The sequence below is a fragment of the Musca domestica genome, unplaced genomic scaffold (assembly GCF_030504385.1).
Source record: "Musca domestica strain aabys unplaced genomic scaffold, Musca_domestica.polishedcontigs.V.1.1 1, whole genome shotgun sequence".
Taxonomy (NCBI): domain Eukaryota; kingdom Metazoa; phylum Arthropoda; class Insecta; order Diptera; family Muscidae; genus Musca; species Musca domestica.
In genome coordinates this window covers 24,433,243-24,458,646 of record NW_026712114.1, presented here as the reverse complement: position 1 = coordinate 24,458,646, position 25,404 = coordinate 24,433,243, and the positions used below count along the sequence as shown (strand labels likewise).

Sequence of the window (25,404 nt, the reverse complement as noted above, 5' to 3'; positions counted from 1 at the left end):
GTCAACAATTTAAATAATCATACCAGAAATCAAGATATATTTAAATAGTTGAACATTTGCTGAGGGTATTCAGCCGACTGATACCTATTAACTTCTTTTGCATACAATTGTATTTCCAGGAAAATATGATTACGAGGCTAATTTGTAATAAAATATTCCGTTTCTATGGCCCTCGTACCATTAGTTATCATAGTTTCAAAATTTTCTGATTTTGTAGCGAATTCAAATTTCCGCATATGTTTATTTAAGGTATTCCAACTCAATTCATTCATGTTCCACCGTATAGCGCATTACCTCTTAAACAAGTAACAGCAATTGATATATTTCCACAGCTGCATTTATCGAATCATTTCCACAACAAAATCAAAAAAACTATGTATGTGTATATGCACTCGAGCCATGCAGTAGGAATAGCGAAAATTTACAAAATTGAAATGCTTTAATTCTCAAGATTGATGGATGCAGATGAAGTGGAACAAAATTTAGATACTCATCTTGAACATAGAAACCAACCATAAAGAACAACGAGAAATTTGGAATATTCTGGTCAATGTCTTTATAAATAATTACATACAAATAAATGTGTGCCTGTGTGTGTTTGTTGGTTGTGAAAACATACAATTTGTATTGAATGATTAAAATGTATGTTTGCGCCCACTTAATTACAAGTAAATAGTTGATAAAATATTTTTATGAACCATTATTTTGTGTCAATCGTGTGAATTTATGGATTTTGAAAGGAATTGCATTGTAGTACTTCAGAGACACATTTTAATCTGGTTAAACGATAATGTTTTTAGAGTTTGTCATTCCGTTTGTAACATCGAAGTATACATTTTAGAATCTATATTCTTGATCAGTTGTGGAATTTTTAAATCTTTCTTTTGAGTTATCGACAAAAGTTGGTAAAATTAAATTGAATAAAATTAAAAGTTCAGTAATTAACCAAACTTGTAGGTAAGTTAGCGACGAGATCAAAGTAGTCGGTAAAACCTACCGATAGATACCAATGTTGTCAACTTTAACTCTGTTTAACTTTTTTACATTGGGTTTCAACTCACCGATTTTTGTCGTTATCTCAAAAAAATAGTTAGAGAATCCCACTACTGCATAAAATTCTATATCGATTTTTTGCACAATATTTGGTATTGAAAATTGGCTATAGGTGCTCGTTTTAGTGTAGGTCGCATATAACCATTCCTACAGATTTAAGATTTTTTGGGTGTATGTGTTTCCAGTATGTACGAAACGTCATTGCAGAGAACTGTACACACACGTCCATGTTTTGGACCCCATTTACATATTCGGTATTTTGATGATCTCTCTGATCGTTTTCAACAGAATTGTTATTTCTTTAAAGTTCGTAATGGGTACTACAACCTATGACAGAAAATGCCCTGTATAGATCCACACTTTCGTATAGCCCCTATATAACGGTCCCTCCCAATATTCCTCATTTTTATTAATATTAGCTCCATTTTCAACCGAATTATCTCAAAATTTTTATCTGCAATTCGTAATAGGCACCGTTTAGTGTAGACCAGATCCACGTCTTCGTATAGCCCCCATATAACGGTACCTCCCAGTATTTGGTATTTTGATGATTTTAACGACATTATTCACCGGAATTGCTTCAAATTTGGTATTTGAAGTTCGTAATGGCCTATGACAAAAATTTGTCTGTGCAGGTCCACGTTTTGGTATACGTTTTGATGATGCAGGTCCATGTCGTATAGACCCTAATATAACGGCTACATTCGGTATTTTTAAGTTTTTGAGAGAATTTTTAACGGATTTTATATATGAACGAAAGTTCTCAAAATTGTTATAAAAACCCGATTTAAAACGAATATGTTTGAATACTAACAATTCCATTGTAAGTTACATTTCTTTAACAAAAACAGGCTGTTCGTCCATTGTTTTTCTATCTATGGACAATTTCAGTTTGTCTCTTCCTGATAACCAAAAACGAGCACATTGCGTAAATTTAATATGTTTTATAGAAATAACAAAGATGACAAAGTCGGCAAATAGTTTAATTCTCACTTCGAATCAGAGTGAACTAATGTATGAGAAGTATATCCAACTCAGAATCGATTTCCACCAAATTAGACGGATGCCTATCGTACCAAATAACATAGTTATAGTGTGCATGATATGACTTCGAGAAGTATTATATTACAACATATGTATCGGAGCAATAGATAAATGTGAACCATGATTTATAAAATTAAAAAAATGCCACAAAATGCGTAACAAACCATCCAAGTTGGGCTTATATTACATATTTTGTGCACAATAACCGGATATATATATGGAAGCAATATCCAAATCTCAAACGATCTCGGTTAAATTAGACATGAATATTTCTGGGCTGTATGGAGCTATCTTGTACCAAATATCATAGTTTTGAAAATGTGAGGGCCGATTTTCACCAAATTTTAGTATTTGCTTCTAGGCTGAATTAGGTGCTAAGCTTTTCTCCACACTCTACCAAGATAAGTACTATTTAGTACCTTTTGCACCTAATCGCATTAGTTGTGGATACCAAAACTTACAATTCCAGTTCTATACCTGAACTATATGTCTAATTTTGTACTATTTAGTACTTTTCATACATTTGATGTACACGAATTAAAAATTGCATTATACCAAATTTAGTACTTGCAATTGGTACACATTTCCAAAATCAACTATTTACATCATCCCCACTTGATTCTCGTACCAATTTTCAAGATTTTTACCTATATCCGATCAAATTATTCCAACTTTTCGTATAGCCCCCAAATTTTGATTTTTCGCCACAATTTTTATTCATTTGTTTGAAATTTTGATTGGATGTTCCTAATGACAGAAGTTACGCATACCCCTCGAGTATTGGAATATCGGCAATTTTGACATATTTTTACATGAGTTACTTTTCATATGATGAAAATCAAATACTTTTTTAGATCCATTTGATACTTCTGAACCTATGGCTTCCATAAACGGATCCTAGTACGTAAAAATGCTTTCCCCCAAATCATTAAAATGTTCTGCAAAAAAGCCAGAAGTTCGCCTTTTGTGTATTTCGGATATCGCCTGTAAGTAATGTTGGAAATTTTCCACACATCTACATTCTACCCGCTGTTCTTAACTCAAACTTCATGCGAGATTTCGTATCCATTAGTTTCTATCTGTGACCTTTATAACGGCAGCAAAATCAGGAACATTTTAAGATGTTGGTCCATTTTAACCCATAAATATTGCGGACATCTTTGAAAACAATAGGCCTAGCCCTTCTGAGTCTAACCCTACCCTTATGAAAATTTTCGTGAGGATCGGACGATAATAGCAATCTGTATATAATAACCCCAGCCTGTGTTGTAAGATGAAAAAATATTACAAAATGTACACTTCAATATTATAAGTCAAATTGAAAAAAACGCATGCGATAAAATATATGAAAAAATAAAAATATGCCACAAAATTATACAAAATCTATATTAAGATCATTATTGGCATATTTTTATGCGATTTTTTTAGATTTTTTAGTTTTATGCCAAGAGGGCATTCTGAATTGACAGAATTTGTCCAGCCATTCTTGAGATATGAGCATTCTAACTAACATCCCCTCCTTTTGTATATACACATTGTATATATTTCGCTAGATATATCCGATATATTTACTATCGGCATCTACGTTACGGTCAGAATTGACCTCTTCGCCAATTTGTGATTTCGCCGGGTTTAAAAATATTCGCGGTTTAATATAAAATTTGACTTTTATTTAACAGAAATTTTATGGTCCATTTCACACACTAAATATTAACCGATGACCACCAAAATTGGAAGGCTTCTGCCCAGTCCGAAGCCTAGCCCCATGCTAACTTCCGCTTCTATTGGTCCATAATTGCGTCCCGCAAAGCAACTGCAAAATCAGTAAATTTTTCAGTTTTTGGTCCATTTCAACCCCTTAATATTATGCGATCATCTCCAAAAGCAATAGGGTTCTATTCTGGCCCTAGCTCCACCTCCATTCTAAATTTCGTGAAGATCGGGCCATAATTGCGACCTGTAGAGTGATTACAAATTAACATGGACAGACGGACAGAAGGACTGACGGACATACATAGCTAGATCGACTCAGGTCGGCGAGATAGGAAGATCCCTATATGGGAAACCAATATTTCGAGGTGTTACATAATTTTTGGCCCAATCAAACTTATAAAAAAAATGAAGATCTCTAGAAGTCTAATAATAGTTGGTATCCAAAACGCCAAAAGGATGTTCATAAAAGTCTCATTCACAATTGTTTTCCATTTCAAAATCCAACAAATTTATTATCCACATATGTGGCGCCACTAAATCAACGCAAACTTATTGAATAAATGACGCATTTAAACGCTAACAGGTGTCGTAGCTCGAGCATTGAATGAAGTGACGTTATTTATGAATACAAAACAACAGCAGCAAGGAAACATAACTCTTTAAAATGTCATAAAATCAATTAGGTCTTTAACAAAAACCAAATAAACTATTATAGCCAAAAATGAGAAGAAGAGAAAAAAACTTACTTGGGTCTTAGATGCAAATGTTGAAAACGCAATGAAATGATTTCCTCATTCGTTCCAATGACGAAGATGATGTAGCAATCGTTTTTGGCATGACGAGCCATTGAAGCATTCACAGCAACAACGGTTGGCATCTTCGATGTGCCGTTGTGATCTTGAGCTTGTAAACAAGAACATTCTATGGATGGGATGGATGGAAGAGGCAATAAATAATGATAATAACAACAAGGAAGATTTATGCAGGAAGACCTTCGATTGTTGGGTTACCTAGGAAGAGATTTTTATTCGCTGAGGTTGGCGTCGTTTTGCCATGGACAAGCCAATTGAGGGCCATTAGCATGTGCATTACAATTAATAATATGTTCATTATTTTTATTTAAATTTATTCTATTCTTTAAAAAACAATTTTTTACACTTTCACTTTTTCAAAGAGGCACTTCTTTTGTTATTTTTTTCTCCTTTCTCTTCAAACGATGCCAACAACAATAAACTCGCTGTTTCACGTCTAAAATACGTCACGTTCTAATGATAACTAAACCGTGTCTGTGCACCGGCAAAATTTTTACAGTTAATATGTTCCTGACTGGAGGATTTCTCCAATACAACAACAACAACAACAATAAAGTTGAAATAAACCCTAATCGGTCAATCTCCTTGTTTCACTTTTTATCTAAGCTCCACTTGAGTTTACGTTCATAAATCCTCCAATCGAACACAAACGACACACACATGCATGGTTAGTGAGTAAGTGTGTGTGTCGGTTTGTTGGTGTGTCACTTTTTTCTAGCTGGATAGGAAACGGAAATAGCATTATGTGGCCACATCACTTTAGTGTTTATGGAGCAACAAACATACATGATTGCGGTCTATCCAGTGTCTGTTGATGGGCTTAAATAATAGGTTGTAACACCATACACGTCCAAGATTTGTTTCCCGTGCCAATCGGTATTTTTAAAAAAAAATTGAGATGATTTGATTTAGAGCCATTTTCCCTAAAAATATATTTTAAAGACAATTTTCTCAACCAGTACTATTTTTTTAGCATTTTCTTTTCGAGTCTTGCATTTTCAAGGCTTCCAAATCGTGTGCTAATATTAGTACTAAGCCTATTAAGAAATTAAGCAAAATTATAAATTTACGAAATTATAAATTTTATTTGCTTTTTTTATACCCTCCACCATAAAGGAGGAGTTCCTACTGAGTATTTTATCCTGTGGAAGAAAATTGTCTATATAGGTCCACAATATCGTATATACCCCATATGACGGTTCATTCTATGTGATTTACCCTCTGGAAGAGAATGGTCTATAGGTCCACGGTATCGTATAGCCCCCATACAATGGTACCTCCACCTCCACATATTCGGTACTTTGATGATTTTAGCCACATTATTAACCGAAACTGACATATAATTACATATGCAGGACCACGTCTTCGTATAACCCGCATATAGCGGTTCAGTATTTTGATGATTTTAGCAACATTATTTACGGCAACTGTTTTAAATTTCGTATTTGAAGTTCCTAACGAGTAATACATCCTATGAAAATTATCTGTGCAGAACTACGTCTTTGTATAGCCCACATATAACGGTGCCTCCCTCTAATATTGATGTTATTAGCGATACTATTCACCGGAATTGCTTCAAATTTCATTTTTGAGGTTCGGAATCGGTGCTACAGCCTATGACAGAAAATTGTCTATGCAGGTCCACGTCTTCGTATAGCTTCCATACAACGGTTTTCATCCAAGCTATATGTTTCGATGGATTTTTTGGGGAATTTTTTAGTTCCTTACAAATGGTGGGGAGTATTCATAGTTCGGCCCGCAGGAAATTAGCTTATATTTTACTTGTTAAATTTTTATTCATATATTTTTACACCCTCCACCATAATATGGCGAAATCCTCATAACTTTTATGGTTTTATATACTATTCAAGTATTTTCCTTTTTCGGAAGGAATAATAGGAAAATGTTTAGTATTTCAAAGTCTTCAGCTCTATCCCTTCACCCAATATAAATTAAGTAACATTTAGTATCCATATACCAAATAATGTACATCTCCTCATTCTAGACCCGAACAGAGATCCAAAATTAAATCTAGTTAGTACTTTTCGAACAATTATAGTACACATTTCCAAAACCACCTCTATATCTCAATACCAGATACCAAGAGAGAACTCAATATCAAATTTGAGAATTTCATTTTCCCTTCACCCACTTTAAGTACTTTTCATACAAATATAAAACGCATTTCCAAACCAACGCCAAATCTCAAACCATCTTATGTATTTTAAATTTTAAAATTCAGAATTTTAACTCTATTCCTTCACCCAATACCTTATACAATACCATTCTATACTTTTTGTACAAAAATAGTACACATTTCCGAAACCACCTCCATATGTCCGGGCTACACATGAACAGTGACTTTAGTACCAGATTTCAAACACTATATATTCACTCAGTACCAAATTGTGCCAAATATGGTACAATTTAGTACTTTTCGTACAATTACTTTTCGTACATTTCCGAAACCATTTCCATATGTACAGGTTACGCATAAAGAGCGACCCTAATACCAAATTTCAGATTTCAAACACTATATATTTTACTAAATCAAATTGTATCAAATATATTACTATTTAGTACTTTTCGTGCACTTGTAGTACACATTACCAAAACCACCTCACAAACCTACTACCAACAGGGACTCCAATACAAAATTTCACGATTTCAGCTTCATCTGTTCACCCTAAACCAAAGTTTTCCAAATTAAGTACCATTTAGTACAGTTCACACACATAGTATACATTTCCAAACCCATCTTCATATATCAAACTTACTTTCCAAGATTTCTTCTTACACCAGTTTCCAATTATATACCTCTATCCGTACCATTTTAGAAGTTTAGTACCATTTAGAACATTTCGTGGGCTTTTAAAATTTTTGGTATATTTCCAAAAATTCACATGCACGTTTTTCAAAAAAATCTACGCACCAAGACTGAATCTCGTGAAAATGTCTCTCAATAAATATTTAATATACGTACAGCCCCATATAACAGAATTTCCAAATTTTATATATCATATGGTGGAGGGTATAGAAATTTCTGTCAAGTCGAACTTAACATAGTTTTTACTTTTCGTACTATTTCCGGTACCATTATTGTTAGTACTAGTAAGAAAGCAGTAAAACAATTAACACTCTTTATCATCTAGAATGTTGTACTTTTGAGACTAAGTGCCGTGATCTATTATTCGAGCGGGCTTTATTTTTGTTCTTCTATAAGAAATTTGCAATACCGAACTTTCATTAAAATATGAATAAAATTATTAAAATACGGAAAGTCGTAGAAATGTATAAGCTTAGATACTGATACCCATTACGAACTCCCAACACTAAATTGGAATCGATTCCGTTAACAAATGTGATCAAAATTATAAAAATATCGAATATTGGTAGGTACAGTTATATGGGATTGTACGTAAACCTGCAACTTCTATCAGAGAAGATGAACAATGTGGAGAAAATCATGAAAATATGGACCTGTATAAGCAAATTTACTTCCATTGGTACCCAGTAGGAAATAAAAATATGAAATTTGAAAAAAAAAGACGCTGAAAATGTGACGCAATTCATCAAAATATCGAATATCGGGAGGTATATTTATATGGTACCAAAAGGTACGTATTCGAAGCCACTTTCATTCCTAGCTTCAGAGTTAAACTAAATAAATAGTAAAACATTTAATACACGTTATTACTTTACATAAGCTTTATATTATTGAATTTTGGAAAGTGTATATGCCAAACTTCAGTTCCTGGTTGGTCAATATATGTAGTAACATATTTAGAACCCTTTAGTTACTTTCATAATTTTTATACGAGTTTTTAAAAATCCTCACACCGAATGTCAAAATTCTACCTTGAAACGAAATAAGTAGTCTAAATTCAACCCAATGGTAAAAAATTTTTCGAAACTTTAGTACTTTTTGTACCCATCTACTTCGAATTTTCAAAATTCCGTTTTATTAAACCCATTAGCACCAACAATGACCTTCCTCCTAATATTTACGATTTTAGCTCTATTAGTTTTATACATAAAACCTTCAAAAATAATTTTGTAATCACCAATAAATAAATAATTCACCCACACTCCATTCCACCCTAATGTTTACAACAATGTGCCGCTGTTGTCTTTGATGACACGAGAGGATTTTGTATTTAAAAATAGTGTCTACCAAAGTTAGTTTATTTTTTTTTTGTATTATTGCAACTTTGACAGTAACTTTTATGTCCTACATCATCGTCATCATCGTCATCATCACCATCAGCGTTCATAGATTCGCCATATAATAATAATCACTTGTAATATCCTAAGCCAGTAATAGGAACACAGATACACACATAGCCATACAGGCAGTGATATAAAACAATTTTGTGAAGAACACACCCCCATACGTATATATGCATGTATGGATGTGTATGTGTAACATATATTCAGCTGAAGCAGACATTTATTGTTATGATATGGACCACACAACGACACGTTGAAAAATGTTGGCTCACAGCTACATCCTCAAAGGTTTGTGACAATAAAAAACCCACTCATACATACAAACAAAAGTGATGATTTAATATTAGTCACATACACATGATTAAGTTGTATCCTAATTGGGTTAAATTTATTAATAAAATTCGTTGTGGTTTGGGGAAGTCCTATATTTCATTTGGTCAGTGGGCTATAATCAATCGACTGATGAAGAAATTGATTTTTTGTGCTGTAAGAAATTTGGTTTAATTTAATTTGCATTAAAATTATATGACATTATTACCAAAAAAATAAGGCGATTGGCTGACCGCCCAGGGACTGAATCTAGAATCTCGAAATTTTGATATTTGAAGGTGTAAAATTTTCAGTTTCACTTTGGTATATGAATGGATTTTTATCTCTTAGTATATTGGGAGTACAAAGAGTACTGAAGGTAAAAATGGCATGCTAATGTTATTAAGCGATCTAGAACTTTGCTCACCATTTATGTAAAGGTTGATTCAAAAATATTTGAACTAAAAGGATACGTAAGTACTCAAAATTAATATAGTGCAATATTGTTACTTTTTGGAAATTCATATTAGAGGGATACGGAGAAAGTAAAAGAAGAGATTTGAAATTGTGTATAGGGACGATTTGCCACGGGATTTTCGTACTTGACTGATGTGGAACGAACTGAAAGGTGCGAAATACTAAAAGGTACAAAATAGTAAACATTTGTTTCCGAGCGATTAATAAAAGCTAAATCTCACACTATTGCATGATTCACTATTTGATGCGATGCGTCGGTCTTCTTGGAAATGTGTGCTCTAAATTCAGAATGTTCCACAGACATAAGAGAAGCCAGAATTTGATAATATACGACGAGATTACAAAATAAATTGAAGGTAGAATATGGTCACTATTGTTATCATACGATCAACAAGGACCAAAAAGTGTGAAATTTTAAATCAGAGTCACACTCAGATAAGATAAGCCGTTTTTTTTAATACTTTCTTGAACGGTGCAGAAAGTACGAGAACTGCACAACATTGGTTTTTATTTGTAGGGCTTGGAAGTGTACATTTATACCCACGGTAGTGGGATGGGTTATTTCAAAACTTGGTAAGTTAGGAAGAAAAGTTTTTTTGTTTTTTTTTTTTAACCCATCTTTGTTTAGATGGAGAGTATCCGACTTGATCCAAACTTGATACATCATATTATTATCATCATCAAACTTAGATCGAGTTCGGAAATAGGCAATACCGGTGCGGCACAAAAAGTCTAAATTTTCAAAAAAGCTGTAAGTTCGGCCGGGACAAAATTTGAAAACCCTCTATAATGTGGGACGAATTTGTCAACATTAAAAAAAAAATAAAATCACTTAAAAATTCTGATAAAATCTTAAAAATACCGAATGTAGCCTTTATATTATGGTCTATACGACGACGTGGACCTACATATGCAACTTTTACCATAAGCCATTAAAATATTCAAATGCGAAAAATGAAAAAAATCGGTGAATGATGTAGCTAAAATCATCAAAATATGGAACATAGGGAGGTACTATTATTTGGGGGATATACCAAGACGTGTACCTGTACAGACAATTTTCCGTCATATCCTGTAATACCCATTACGAACTTCAAATACCAAATTTGATACAATTGCGGTGAAAATTTTCGCTAAACTCATCAAAAATACCGAATATCGGGAGGTACTGTTATATGGGGGCTATACGAAGACGTGGACCTACATGATAATATGATATGTCCTTCATTGCATAGCATGGAGTAAAAAGCACATTTTCCCAACAATGTTCAAAATATTCAGAAAGCAAATAATTGGCTGTTCGAAGATTCTAATGCATTATTAACCGTTAACCCCTTATAATAATATGAATAATAATAATAATAATAATAATAATAATAATAATAATAATAATAATAATAATAATAATAATAATAATAATAATAATAATAATAATAATAATAATAATAATAATAATAATAATAATAATAATAATAATAATAATAACAATAATAATAATAATAATAAATAAATAAGTAAATAAATAAAATAAATATTAGTCCAGTATTTTCTTCGCGTACGCTAACTTCAGATGTTAGATATTTTGAAACCCAGAGCTAACATATTTTTCATTAGTATTAATTAAAACTTTCAGTTTGGAACTTAATTCGAAAAATTATTCAGGAATTATCTTCGGTAACTTATATTCTGGTAACGAGACCTCAATACCTTCTTTGAAAATATATACCATAACAAATATTAAGTAGTACTTGTACTTTTTAATTTCCATATTTTTTGTTTTAAGTTCAACACATATACCGTAAAATTGCACATATTTAAATATAAATGACGTTTAAAATTAAATTACGATCTATTCCAAAAACCTCCTAAAAGTATGCTTTGGTTTTTCTCCTGCATTAGATGATTAAACATGCTAAATTCGTTTATCCCAGCACAGTGGCGAGCGTTGATAGTAACCCCTCGTTTCCATTATTTTTGTAGTTTTTCTTTGAACATTTCAGCAAGTACCAAAGCTTGATTGCCATTCAAATTCTACAAAAAAAAAAAAATAAATAAAATAAAATAAATAAATAAAATAACAACAATTCTTAAATAAAAATGCTAAAATACTCACTGCATAATCATATGGTTCCATGTGGTCCTTGCATCGTTTGTACCATTGTTTTATCCTGTTATATGTATGTAGATCAAAGCCAAAGGCCTCAATTTGGGATATGGTCACCATCAAGGTTAGATCGGCAATTGTAAAATGTTCCGCAGCCGAGAATTGCCTACCTTTGAGGATTTCATCAAACCAGCCCAATGCCTCGGATAATTTGGCTTTTTTTGCTTCATCCAGCGGAGCTCCCATGAACATGGTGGGAAACTGAAATTGGCAATTTTTATTTTTGCACGTATTCGGTAAATTCCATTACTTACATAATATTCCATCATACGTTGATATAGCGTGCCCAAGTCAAACATTAAACGTTGATCCACCAATGCTCTCACCCGCACATCCTTGGGATAGAGTGTATCTTCTTTGGCAAATGCTGAAACCATATACGACAAAATGGCTCGGCTGTAACGGAATAATAACAACAATAAAATAAAAATCCCATCAGCATCCATTTTAAACACTTTAATGACCTCGTAAACAATCCGACATTACATTACCTGAACCAGTAGAAAAAAATTCTTTTTGCCAACTTACCTCTCCCACAGGACTAAGCCGTCATCATTTAATGTTGGCACACAATGTTGCGGATTCATTTCGAGAAATTCCGGTTTCATTTGCTCCCCCTGCATGATGTTAATGACCTTCAGGTCAAATTCCACATCCAACATTTTCGCCAGCAGCAGTATGGAGCGGCACGGCGGACTCGGTGGCAAATAGTAGAGGGTGGGTGTCATGTTGCCGCCTCTAAGCAAAAGGCAATAGACAAATTCCTTAACAATTTGAGTTGTCTCTTGGAGCATAATTGAAAACGAAATGACCAAATGGTTTTTTGGCCTAGGCAATACAAACTCAAATTCGACCACCACATGAAATGAACAGCCAATAATAATATCAGTGGAGACAAAAAAAAAAACAAAAACAACAACAAATTGATAATTGCTTCAACGGTCAGTGTTCGATTTTGGAGGGGGAGGAGGGCACAAAGATACACAATAACTCGTTTAAGGAGTACTCAATTATCTAAGAGTAATTACCCCCCACAAACGCACAAATGTAAACATGTCCTGTGAACTCGTGTTGACATTGTTGGTACAAAAACACAGTGGCGTGAAAGTAATTAGGAAATTTCTAAATTTTTTTGTGTGACACAATCACCAAAATCGATTATATGATTTGTCCTGGAATGGGAGTTTTTCGAAGCCATTTCATAAATAATTTATACAGTGTCTTTAAAACAGTATTTGTACGACTCCATCTGCATTTAAACTCCAGAATTGGGAAACTGTGTCCCTTTAATATAAAGCTCCATATAATTCCGAATATTAATTGAACTAGTTCATAAGTCTAGTTCACATTTTACACCTACTTCAAATTTTTGTGTAGTTTTTTACTGTTAGCTTTATAACATTGCAAAGGCATTGTGGGTCAATGTTTCCTAATAAAATCATATCCCAATCTAAACCGATTTCAATCTAATTTGACAACATTTATTTTTGGACAAAATTCCGTCACACCTTCCATATTGCATTGAAATTGGAGATACATAGCGTATTTGGTGTATCAGATATACAAAATCGGCCGAAAATACCAAATTCCATTACACATTCTTAATTTCATTGGAATCGGATATATATGTCGTGTTTAGTGCATAAAATACAGGAAATCGGCCGAAATATCTACACGGTGAGATGAAAAAAATGCAACCAATTTCAGACTGCTGTCATTTATAAGGCACTCGTCCGACAGCTGTTAAAACTATTCCAGTGACAGCTCATTATGTTGTTTACAAGCGTACAAAAGTATTTTGGTGAGGATTTTCCAGAAAAAAGTTATTCGTGATGGAATTAAAGCGTGATAGTGTGATTTCTTTATATTTGGCTGGAAAATCACAAGTGGCTATCGTTAGAGCACTCCAGCATTTAAATGTGAGTAAATCTTTTGTGCCTTATAGCCCGACGTCAAGGAAGTGGACGGAAGAAAACAGCAACATCAGCAGAAATGGTTCGAAAAATAAAGAAACGACTTGATTGAAACCCGAGTTGTCGAAACCCGTAGTTGAAAAATGGCTCGTGATCTGACCATATCGCAATATTCCATTCGGCAAATATTGAAAAATGAGCTCGGGGTAAAGCCATTGAAATTCCAAAAAGTGCAATAACTTACAACATAAAGAAAATCGACTCAAAAGGGCTAAAGAGTTGCTTCGCTTGGCCGAAAGAGATGAACTACCAAAATTTGTTTTTCTCCGATGAGAAAACATTCGTTGTCCAGCAGTTTGTAAACAAACGAAATGATCTTTTTTACTTGCCAAAGAGGTCAGTTAAAAAATTGCACCTTCTTTTGGCCACTAGAACTCAAGCGCCGGCCATGGTGATGGTGTGGGCTGCCATAACAGCCTATGGTGCCTCTTCGCTCGTATTAATCGACAGTGGCATCAGAATAAAAGCCTTGGACACGCAAACATTTTGGCCGCAGACTTTGGACATTCCAACAGCACTCAGTAACATCGCACTCAGCATGCGCTACCCAAAAATTGGTTACAAAATGAGGTTCCTCGCTTCATTTCCGGCGCACAATGGCCACCAAAATCTCCGGATACCAATCCGATAGACTATTGTGTCTGGAGTATTTTGGAATTTAGGGCTTGGGCGTACATAGGCTTTGTTTGTCAAATATATATCCATATTCAAATTCGAAACTTGAAATAAAGGGTGAATAATGTAGCTAAAATCATCTAAACACCGTATATAGGGGGATACCGTTATATCGGAGCTATACGAAGACCTGGACCTGCATAGACACCTGTCACAGGCTGTAGCTTCCAATCGAACTTCAAACACGACATCTCAAACAATTTTGGTGAGTATTGTACCTAAAATCGTCAAATTACCGAATTTAGGGAGGTATTGATATATAGGTCCTGTATGAAGACCTGGACCTCAATTCTTGTTCTGTGAAAATGTAAAACGAAGACTTTTATAAAGGAAAGAATTGTAAAATGAAAAATTTTATAAAGTAAATATTTTTCATTTCATATTTTCATAGAACAAGAATCCACTCCCTGGACCTGCATAGACAATTGTTTGACACAGACTGTAGTTACGAATTCTAAATGCGTAATCTGAAACTAGTCCGGTGAGAAATGTCGCTAAAACCATCAAAATGCCGAATAAAGAGAGGCACCATTATATGGGGGCTATATGAAGACGTGGACCTGCACAAACAATTTTCTGTCTTAGTCTGAAGTATCCATTACCAACTTCAAATACCAAATTTTAAACAATTCTGGTGAATAATGTCGCTAAAATCATCAAAATAACGAATATCGGGAGGTACCATTATATGGGTTCTATACCAACACGAGGAACTACATGACCCATTTTAAATACCAAAAGTCCTTTAGACATAATATAGAATTGAGTAAAATTTTATCAACCTTTTTTATTTCGTTCGGCAGCTAGAGTGATTTCCACAGACGGACGGACATCGCTAAATCGACATAGAATTTTTTGCTGATCAAGAATATATACTTTGTGGGTTCTAAAATGTATATTTCGTGGTGTAACAAACGGAATGACAAACTTAATATACCCTACATACCATGGTGGGGGGTATAAAAAAGCCGTGAGCATGTGGTTTGTTGGTACGGACTGATGATATTGGTCATCAACATACTGGATTTAAAACAAGGGGCCTATATGAACCTGGATCTGTATATTTTTGTCATAGGCCGTTACGATATTAAAATAGGAAACTTGAAGCAATTCCGATAAATAATGTCGCTAAATTCATCAAAATACGGAATATTGGCGGGTACCATTATATGGGGGCTATACGAAAATTTGGAAGTGCAGAATAATTACAAATTTTAAATTCCAACTTTGAAACATTTGCGGTAAAAATGTGGTTTTATGGGTATTTTCTCACAATGCAAGCAAATCCAATTAAGGTCCACTTTTTGTATAGACCCCGAAATTGGATTTCTCATTTCATATATTAGTTTTTCAGTGGCCAGTTTAATTTCTCGATTTTCTGTATTGGTTTTAAGTTACAAGACTTGTAAACTCGAATCTTTGTTTTTTTAATTTTTGTAAACCCAATTTTACGACTTTACTAAAACTATTATGAAAACCTTTTTTTTTTTGAAGCGTAGGACATTATCACTGCCATTTAGCTGGGACTCTGACTGAGTTTGGGGCATTTGGTTTGTAAAATGCTTTTCACATAATTAACGATTTGCAAAAATATCCCAACTGACAACACTGTGCGTATTATTATCATTATTTTGCGTGCGCCCAAAACTATGCTTTATTTCACAATTAAATAGATAACGTAGATTTGAATTGACCAAACACCAACCGGATATCGTAAATTTACTTTGTTCTCATTTATTGTTGCAAATTATCAATTGTCTTTTGGTTTTCTTACTATTTTGGCTGTTATTTCATGGCGTCGCACACTTGCGTTTGATGTCTTGTCTTACGAACCGACCGGAACTACTTACTTGAGTTGATGCACAAACTTGTGTTGCACCACCTGCACTGAATCTATGCAATTCCCCAGTTTTGTTCGACTTTAATTGAATGCGCGCCCGGGCAATAGAGACTGGCAGACAGGCAGACAGACGGAGAGACACTTTTCCTTTGGTTAAATTATTCAAATGATGATGTTGTGGCCCCGTGGAATGGTTATCGTCTTATGAACGCTTTCGACTGAACTCTTGCCTTGCCCAGTGTATCCTCCGGTGGAAAAGGACACGTCGCAACGACTGTGATTACAAATGACAATGGTAATAACGGGCCAAGTGTGAGTGTGTAGCGTGGTGAGAGTAACAATAACTGTCTGTGAGTGGCGTCGTTCGATACGCTTCTCCTTGATGTGACGGTGGTCAAGCTTGCTTTATAGGTGGACATACGTTAGGTATGTATGAAAAATGTATGAATGGGTAGGATTGTTTGTTGAGGAACTTTTGAATTTCACTTGTGGTAAATAATAATAATAGCGCTACTGCTACCAGCCAATACGGCGGTAATGTTTTTCGTTCCTGGCTTGATTGTTATTCCAACATGTATTAGTTGTAATGAGCGTGTGTGTGTGTGGGTAGTGTTTACCAAAAACATGTTGCTAGGAGACAGACGATAATTTTTTTGTTCTGCCCCACTTAAAAAATCGAACAAATTTATTTTTTGTCCCATATGGGTGACTGCGAGTAAATTTGGATATTGGAAAGGAAATTTGGATATTGGAACGATATAATTTGCATGAAAAATAAGTAAGAAAATTTACCATTACCCAAGGGTAAGGTTTGGCTTCAGATTTTTCATGTTATACATGTTTATGTCATGTTTGTCGAATAGCTATTAGATATAATCTGAGTAGAAATATTACATACAGGGTGAGATAAAAAACCTGCAACCTACTTCAGACTACTGTCATTTCCAAACCACTCGTCCGACAGCTGTTAATATTACAACAGTGACAGCTCATTATATTGTTTACAAGCGCAGAAAAGCATTTTGGTGAGAATTTTCCAGAAAAAAAGTTATTCGTATTGGAATTCAAGCGTGATAGTGTGATTTCTTTATATTTTGCTGAAAAACCACAAGTGGCTATCGCTACAGCACTCTACTATTTAAATGTGAATACATCTTTTGTGTCTCGTACCATTGCTCGTTACCGTAAAAAACATGCTACCAGTAGCGTAGCCCGACGTCAAGAAAATAAGGAAATGGTTCGACAAGTAAAGAAGCGACTTGATCGAAACCCCCGTCGCAGTGGCCGAAAAATGGCTCGTGAGCTGAACATATCGCAATATTCCATTCGGCAAATATTGAAAAATGAGCTCGGGGTAAAGCCATTGATATTCCAAAAAGTGCAAGAACTTCCACCGCAACAGAAAGAAAATAGACTCAAAAGAGGTAAAGAGTTGCTTCGCTTGGCCGAACGTGATAAACTGCCGAATTTGGAACTCAAGCGTAGGCTATAGTGATGGTGTGGGTCGATGGTCGCTCTCCGCTCGTATTAATCGACCGTGGCATCAGAATAAATGCCGAATATTATCGCGAAAGTATTCTGGAGGGTGTATTAAAGCCTTGGTCACTCAAACGTTTTGGTCGCACACCTTGGATATTCCAACAGGAATGAGCAACATAGCACTCAGCACGCGCCACCCAAGAATGGTTACAAAATGAGGTTCATCGCTTCATTTCCAGCGAACAATGACCACCAAAATCTCCGGATACCAATCCGTTGGACTATTGTTTCTGGAGTATTTTAGAAAAATACCATAGAGAAACATTCAGGCAGCGTGTGACGGTTTCATTGGCCGTTTTAAGGCCATAATTCGTGCCAGAGGTAACCTATTCGAACAAATCTAAACTTATTCCAAAATTTGATGATATTTCCGACATTTTTCATTCAATAAAATTTAGAAAAAAAATTTAAATTATGGAGTTTGACTTTGTTGCAGTTTTGTTATCTCACCCTGTACATTTTGGGGCTTTTGACAATCTTTCGAATGACAAATTTAATTCAATTTTTTTTGGTCAAATCTGTCAACATTTTCGGTTATATAACCCATAATGACACTTTACTTCTACTAACTCCTTTAGTCATTCACAAATTTATTTCATGGAATCACCCATATGCCCGCCTACTTTTTCCTACAGTGACACAAACAAACACCAGTCACTACCCACAATGCAATGCAATGGATATAACAGAATAACTAAATATTCTAGTATCATCGAAGCATTTCCGTTGTTGACGTGCATTTGGTTTTCATTTTCACAAAGAAAATTTTCCACAACTAAAAATTCAACAACGTTTTAAAGTTTAGCCCAGTCAGCTGGTGTTGTTCTGGTTTTTTATTTGGCGGGACAGTTTATTTTTTGGGGGGGATTTTGTTATTACAAACTCATGCCGTATTCAATTGATGGCCAGATGGTCAAGGGAAAGTTGTTCTTGGGAAAGTTTTGTTCGAATTTACCCTTTTATTACAATGACTATACAACGGAACTAAATGCCAGGAATAGGGTATGGGTGTGCATGTGTTTGTGTGTGTAACGAAAAAAACAATTTGCAGTACCACAACCACAATTTGTAACAATTTATATTTCTGTTCAGCTTTTTTATTCTGCTCTGCTTCAGGCCGGACGGCATTGAGCGAACACATTCTAATGGGTCAATATACCCATTACAACATGGCGAGTGACCGACCACACGCTTGACTAAGCTTACATTTTCAGTAATCCATTTATATTTGTGGTTCCTTTTGGGTGTAATATTTAGGGGGTGGCGTGGGGTGAGTCAATGCTAATCGGAACATAATGGTGGCAAATCAGTGTTGGTTTTTTTGTTTTCACGGAAATGGTGTATTTAATTTTGATGTGTATCTTTATTCGAAAGAAAAATGTAGTGTAATAAATTATTTTGGTTTTACTATAAATAAAGGTGTATTTTTGTAAATATCATTAACTTTTATAAAATTGGCCATGTTTATAGTCGGTTTTTATTAGAAACAATAAAAACTTGATTTCTTGTAGTTACCATTGTAATGGTGAAGCCAAGAGGTTTAAGGTATGTTGGGTGGGTTCACATTTGTTTTTTCGATTCCTAGTCAAATGACGTATATAATAGGGTAGAACGTTTAATTTTGAGCATATAAATTTAAAATAATTAAAAAGGGTCAATTCAATTCGACAGTAAAACCTTATATATTGAAATAAATAAAAATCAAGTTGGAATTTATTGGTCGATTATGCTAGAATGCATTCCTCAGTCCAGATCTACTGTTGAAAATGTGGAAGTACTATTACAAGGTTTACACCTATTGGGATGTGTCAAAAAAGGTGAATTATTTTGGTTTTTTTTTTTTGAGAGAGGGAGCTGCTGAGACGAGTTGGACCACATCGTTGAATTGTTCATATATCAAAATTAAATCTGGCACTTATATTACAATTGTGGAAGTTTTTAAAAAATTGGACACTCTCTTCGTTTCGATGAGAGATATGAATTTATTTTGAAAAATTGATCGTCTGTTTGGGAGGTAAGAGAAGGAGTGGTTCGATATTTACCATATTGAAATTAAGTTTCATAAAAATAGAGCATTTCGTCAAGTTTGCGGCAATGCAGACAAATCCTTCAAGAATCACCGGGCGCATCAGCCTGCCGGACACATTTTCCCCAAATCGGTTAATATAGGATATAAAATTGTCTGTTGAAAAGTTTTTATCCTCTGAGAGCTCGAATATAATATTAGAAAAAAGTTTACCTTTACACAAAAATCTTTTCAAAATCGTTCATTTTTAAAAATTAACGAAGGAGAACATTATTAAACCATTGCACAATGACCTAATTAAAAATTTTTCCTTCGAAATCATGGAAACCAACAGTGACCTCAATATGAAATTTCAGAATTTCAGCCCCATGCCTTCACCCAATACAAAGCATAGTAACATTTAGTACGGATATCCAAAACAATTTATATCTCTTTATCCCAGACACCAGCAGTGATTTAAACTAAGTACTATTTAGTACTTTTCAAACAATTATAGCACACATAACCAAAAGCACCTCCATATTTCAATATCAGATACCAACAGAGACCTCAATATGGAATTTTGAGATTGCAGCTTTATACCTTCACCCAATACCTAACTTAGTACAATTATATAGTACGTACAGGATGAGATGAAAAAACGGTAACAATATTCAGACTGCTTTCAAATCTAAGCCAATCGTCCGACAGCTGTTAAAATTATTCCAGTGACAGCTCATTATATTGTTTATAAGCGTATGAAAGCATTTTGGTGAGAATTTCCCTGAAAGAAAGTTATTCGTGATGGAATTCAAGCGTGATAGTGTGATTTCTTTAAATTTGGCTGGAAAACCACAAGTGGCTATCGTTAGAGCACTCCAGCATTTAAATGTAAATAAATCTTTTGTGTCTCATACCATCGCTCGTTACCCTGATACTGGTAGCGTAGCCCAACGTCAAGGAAGTGGACGGAAGAAAATAGCAACATCAGCAGAAATGGTTCGAAAAGTAAAGAAGCGACTTGATCGAAGCCCGCGACGCAGTGGCCGAAAAATGGCTCGTGAGCTGAACATACCGCAATATTCCACTTGGCAAATATTGCGAAATGAGCTCGGGGTAAAACCATTGAAATTCCAAAAAATTTCAAGAATTTACACCGCAACAGAAAGAAAATATACTAAAAAAATAGCTAAAGAGTTGCTTCGCTTGGCCGAAAGTGGTGAACTACCGAATTTGATTTTCTCCGATGAGAAAACATTCGTTGTCCAGCAGTTTACTTGCCAAAGAGAGGTTCCTCGTTTCATTTCCAGCGCACAATGGCCACCAAAATCTCCGGATACCAATTCGTTGGACTTTTGTGTCTGGAGTATTTTGGAAAGCAAGGTTGGCACTAATAAATACCAAAGTGTCGGTCACCTCAAGCAAGCGCTTTGCCGGGCATGGGCCTAAATACCGGAGATCAACATTCGGGCAGCGTGTGACGTTTTCATTGGTCGTTTAAAGGCCAAAATTTATGCCAAATTCGAACAAATCTAAACTTATTCTAAAATTTGATGCTATTTTCGACATTTTTTGCTTTCAGTCAATAAAATTTAAATAAAAATAAAAAAAAAAAAAGTACAAATTATGGCGTTTGGTTTTGTTGCAGTTTTTTATCTCACCCTGTATATTATATATACCAAATTTTCAGACTTTAAAAGTTTTATATATTATTCAATATTTTCCTTTTTCGGAAATAATATTGCGAAAATGTTTAACTTTTACACCAAAAGGTCTTCAGAATCTATAAATTTTAAGCCATACCGAGGATGACATTAGTAAAACCATTGCATAATGGACCCACATCCCGTTTTTCTGTTCAAAACTACTTCAACGTCTTCACATGTTAACCCTAGGCAGTGACATCAATATCAAGTTTTAGAAATTCAGCTCTATCCCTTCAACATTCAGTGATTCAAAATTAGTACTATCAAATTGCAGAATTTAAGCCCATACCTTCACAATATACCAAACTTAGAACTATTTAGTACTTTTCGTACAACTATAGTCCACATTTAGAAAGACACCTATATATCTCACACTTAGATACCAAAAGAGGCCTCAACATAAAATTTCTGGATTCCAGCTTTTAAATTAATCCCATTGCCAAATTTAAAAAAACATGCTCCTTTGCTCAACCACTGACACCAACAGTGATATCCATAACAAATTTTTAATTTCAACTCTATTCCTTCACCAAGTAATTAATTTTGTACGTTTCATGAAATTATAGTACTCACATCTAAAACCAGCTCCTTCTCTCAACCACAGACACTAACTGTGGCATCCATATCAAATTTCAAGACTCCAGTCTTACCCATTCACCCATTACCAACTTTAGTACGCATATCTAAAACTATCTATAACACTCCATCCTACACACCAGCAGTGATCCATATTTAGCAACATTTAGAACTTTTCTAAAAATTACAGTACACATTTACAAACCCAACTCCATATCTCAATCCCAGATACCTACAGAAATCTCAATATCAAATTTCGGAATTCCAGGTCTATTTCTTCCCGAATTTAGTACCACTTAGCACTTTTCGTACAATTATAGAACGCATTTCCAAAAACTACCTTCATATCTTAACAACAGGCACTAACAGTAACATCCATATAATAATTCACGATTTAATCTCTATTCCTTCACCCAATACCCAATTTAGTTTAGTCTCCAAACGACAAACCGACAGAGACCTCTAATGACGGTTTTTACCGGAATTTTTTCAAATTTCGTATTTGAAGTTCGTAATGGATACTTCAACCTATGGCGGAAAATTTTCTATGCAGGTCTACGTCTTTGTATAGTCCCATATAACGATACCTACCGATATTCAATATTCAATTGTTTTCAATTTCGTTGATTTCGAAGTTCCTAATATGTACTACCGTCTATAACTGAAAATTGTGTATTCAGGTCCATGTCTTCTTATAGTCCCTATATTACGGTATAATTTTCAATGAAATTGTCTGAAAATCCACATAAGGAGTTCCTTCGGGGACTTTACCCTCTGGAATAGAATTGTCTATATAGGTCCACGATATCGCATGCTCCTATACAACAGAACTCCTCAATACTTGGTATTTTGATGATTTTAGTCGATTTAGCAGTGTCCGCCTCTCTGTCTGTTGTAATCACACTATCTTTCGAACGAATGGAGATAGAAGACTAAAACTTTGCAAATATGTGTATTTTGGCAGTAGGCATATTATTTTCGTATATGGGGCATGTAGGTCCACGTTTTTATATAGCCCCCATATATCGGTACCTCATAATATTCGGTATTTTGATAATTTTAGTGATATCTTTTACGGAAATAATTTCAAATTTCGTATATTAAGTTCGAAATAGGTACTACAACCTACGACAAAGAATAGCGTATGCAGGTCCACGTCTTTGTATAGCCTCATATAAGGATACGTCTCCATATTCGGTATTTTTATGATTTTTTAGCGACATTATTAACCGGAATTGTTTTAAAATTCGTAACTGAAGTTCGTAATAGGTACTACATCCTATGACAAATATTAATTACAGCCTAAAAATTACTTATGAAGGAACACGGCTTCGTTTGCCTCCATATAAGGGGTTTCATTGGAGAGGTATTTTTCCATAGAATTATTTTTTTTTTTAATTTTAAGTTCCTTCAAAATGGTGGTCTGTATTAAAAGTTCGGCCCAGCAGCACTTAGAAGGTTTTTTTACTTGTTTTTGTTTAAATTAAGAGGTATCCGATATTTTTAAACTTTGTCCGTTTGCTGAGAATTTAGAAAAAAAACTATTTTCGAGGACTTGCAGGTCCAGAATCCTGAATTCTAAACTGTTTTTTTATATTATTCTTCAAAAACTTCCTTCTCAATACCTCTTTAAACATTCCCTGATTTTTTGAAATGCTTTTTGCAGTGTATTTTCGGACAAAATTAGAAACTTTTTTTTTAAATCCTTTTTAAAATTTGGCAAATAATAATTTTTTCAAGGACTTACTACAAAAATATTGGTGATTTCATTTAAAAATTTTCATTGCCTTTTGTACCTTGTAGAAGAAGCCAGTTGGGTCCTCTATAAAACTAGTCGCGTCCTCCACAAAAATATTCAAAATTTCACCATATCGCTTTAAATTTCAACAAATCATGATCTTTACATTTATACATTATTTTATTACGAAGAAAATACTTCATGATATACTTAGATTACAACTTATAGCTAAGAGTCCTACACTTTAGCGCTAAACTAAACTACTCGTTATTGTCAAATTCTCGGTTGGGATAGGTGGGAAGGTTGCAGCTACATATACAAATTATTCGTATCATCATTCCTCGCCATTATTCACATAATGATTCTCTTCGGCATGCATTAGACTCTGCATTTCTTTGTATTTGCGAATGGCATTTCGTACAAATTCAGCAGCACGTCTCACCCGTTCCGGTGTCATTTCCTCGGCCAGCATGCGTCCGACATCGTCAGCACCAGCACCACGTAGATAGGATACTGCTTTGAAGGAGATATTGCAGATAGGTGTTAGATTGCAAATAGCCGTTGTAATGGCACCGCCAAACAAGATCATGGCCAATGCCCCCAAGGCGGTTAGGACCATTTGGAAAATTGTTGAACTCATCAGGGTGGTGAAAAGATTTTGTAGGGCAGTTGAGATGTTGCTAATGACCGAAGTGGAAGCAGCAGTACCGGTAGCTGCCAAATTTGCCGAAATGGATGGCACCAAAAAGCCATCATAACCCGTTTGAACAGCAAAGGGGCCAGGATAGACAGGAGCTGGTGCAGCACCATAACCAGGATAGGCATAGGGAGCAAAGGCCCCGGCAAATTGTGCCAGATATTGCTGGAAGGCTTCGGGTGTCAAATAGCCCGCATATACTGAGGGATCAAATGGTGCTGTGCCGGCTGATGAATGATGTTCGGGTAACTAGGAAAATGATGGCATTTTCATTAATGGAAACTCCGAATTTTGGAAAATTAACTTACCACATAAGTAGGATCTGCATTCGAATTGGATGTTTCCAAATCTGTTGCGTTGGGCCCTGGTGTCACCGGCTGTTTGGTTTTTTCTACTCCCACTGTTTCCTGTTGTTCATTATTACTTGAATTCCCCGTGGTCTCTAGCTCCACTGTTGCTTCTATGGGCACAGCCGTAACATGGGATCCCAACGCAACTATGGCTGTTACATAAAACAATCTAAATGGTCTCATTTTTTTATTTTCTTTTCTTTCCAAATTCACTGATCTTCACTGCCCAACTAACTTCGTCTGACTGATGTATTTTTGCAACATATCCTGTGCTATTTATAGCAAGGATATCATTTGTCCACAGGACAAATGTCCTTCCAACATTTTTAAAATTACTTTTGTCTCGTCTGGTTTCTTGGAAAAATACACTAGTCAATACATTAGTTAACACCGAGACAGACACCTCATTTTCCACAGGCGACCTTGTAACCGATCACAAATCACTTAAAAATTATTTGCAAAGGTCAGATTATGTTTCAGGCTGTGACTTAAGGACAGGTAAT

The 25,404-nt window shown here is 34.8% G+C and overlaps 3 protein-coding genes across 11 annotated transcripts in view; all 3 read right to left on the bottom strand.

Moving 5' to 3' along the window:
* LOC101900138 (cubilin) overlaps positions 1-5,016 on the bottom strand; it is a 225,946-nt gene extending 220,930 nt beyond the window's left edge. Inside the window, exons 1-2 of one of the 2 annotated variants that reach the window (XM_020035575.2) lie at positions 4,821-5,016; positions 4,557-4,731 (exon numbers count right to left, since the gene is read on the bottom strand). In XM_020035575.2, coding sequence (XP_019891134.2) covers positions 4,557-4,731; positions 4,821-4,920 — 275 coding nt within the window. In that variant the 5' untranslated portion in view covers positions 4,921-5,016. The remainder of the gene's footprint in view (positions 1-4,556; positions 4,732-4,820) is intronic. The other variant, XM_059120932.1, reaches the window with a different exon arrangement.
* A 6,365-nt stretch (positions 5,017-11,381) lies between these two features.
* LOC101897797 (glutathione S-transferase D7) lies at positions 11,382-16,670 on the bottom strand. Of its 8 annotated transcripts, none has more exons than XM_005180046.4 (5): positions 16,225-16,670; positions 12,331-12,644; positions 12,057-12,198; positions 11,752-12,003; positions 11,382-11,669 (listed from the first exon to the last, which is right to left on the bottom strand). In XM_005180046.4, the coding sequence occupies exons 2-5, from the start codon at positions 12,594-12,596 to the stop codon at positions 11,607-11,609; spliced, it is 723 nt and encodes a 240-aa protein (XP_005180103.2). In that variant the 5' UTR covers positions 12,597-12,644; positions 16,225-16,670; the 3' UTR covers positions 11,382-11,606. The 8 variants fall into 8 exon arrangements, with proteins under 8 accessions (XP_005180103.2, XP_019891142.1, XP_058976904.1 ...); XM_020035583.2 differs by having other exon boundaries at positions 12,331-12,630; XM_059120921.1 differs by having other exon boundaries at positions 12,331-12,540.
* A 7,345-nt stretch (positions 16,671-24,015) lies between these two features.
* LOC101899966 (uncharacterized) lies at positions 24,016-25,162 on the bottom strand. Its single transcript, XM_005180059.4, has 2 exons — positions 24,860-25,162; positions 24,016-24,800 (listed from the first exon to the last, which is right to left on the bottom strand). Exons 1-2 carry the CDS (start codon positions 25,082-25,084, stop codon positions 24,189-24,191), a joined length of 837 nt encoding a protein of 278 aa, XP_005180116.1. The 5' UTR covers positions 25,085-25,162; the 3' UTR covers positions 24,016-24,188.
* Positions 25,163-25,404: the final 242 nt, after the last annotated feature.

Excerpts from the sequence above, each read along its gene's own strand:
- LOC101899966 (XM_005180059.4), bottom strand. The coding sequence starts at position 25,084 with ATGAGACCATTTAGATTGTTTTATGTAACAGCCATAGTTGCGTTGGGA. Across the intron at positions 24,801-24,859 it reads ATGCAGATCCTACTTATGTG|TTACCCGAACATCATTCATC; the intron begins GTAAGTTAATTT and ends TCATTTTCCTAG.
- LOC101897797 (XM_005180046.4), bottom strand. The coding sequence starts at position 12,596 with ATGCTCCAAGAGACAACTCAAATTGTTAAGGAATTTGTCTATTGCCTT. Across the intron at positions 12,199-12,330 it reads GGCTTAGTCCTGTGGGAGAG|CCGAGCCATTTTGTCGTATA; the intron begins GTAAGTTGGCAA and ends ATTCCGTTACAG. Across the intron at positions 11,670-11,751 it reads TGGAACCATATGATTATGCA|AATTTGAATGGCAATCAAGC; the intron begins GTGAGTATTTTA and ends TTTTTTTTGTAG.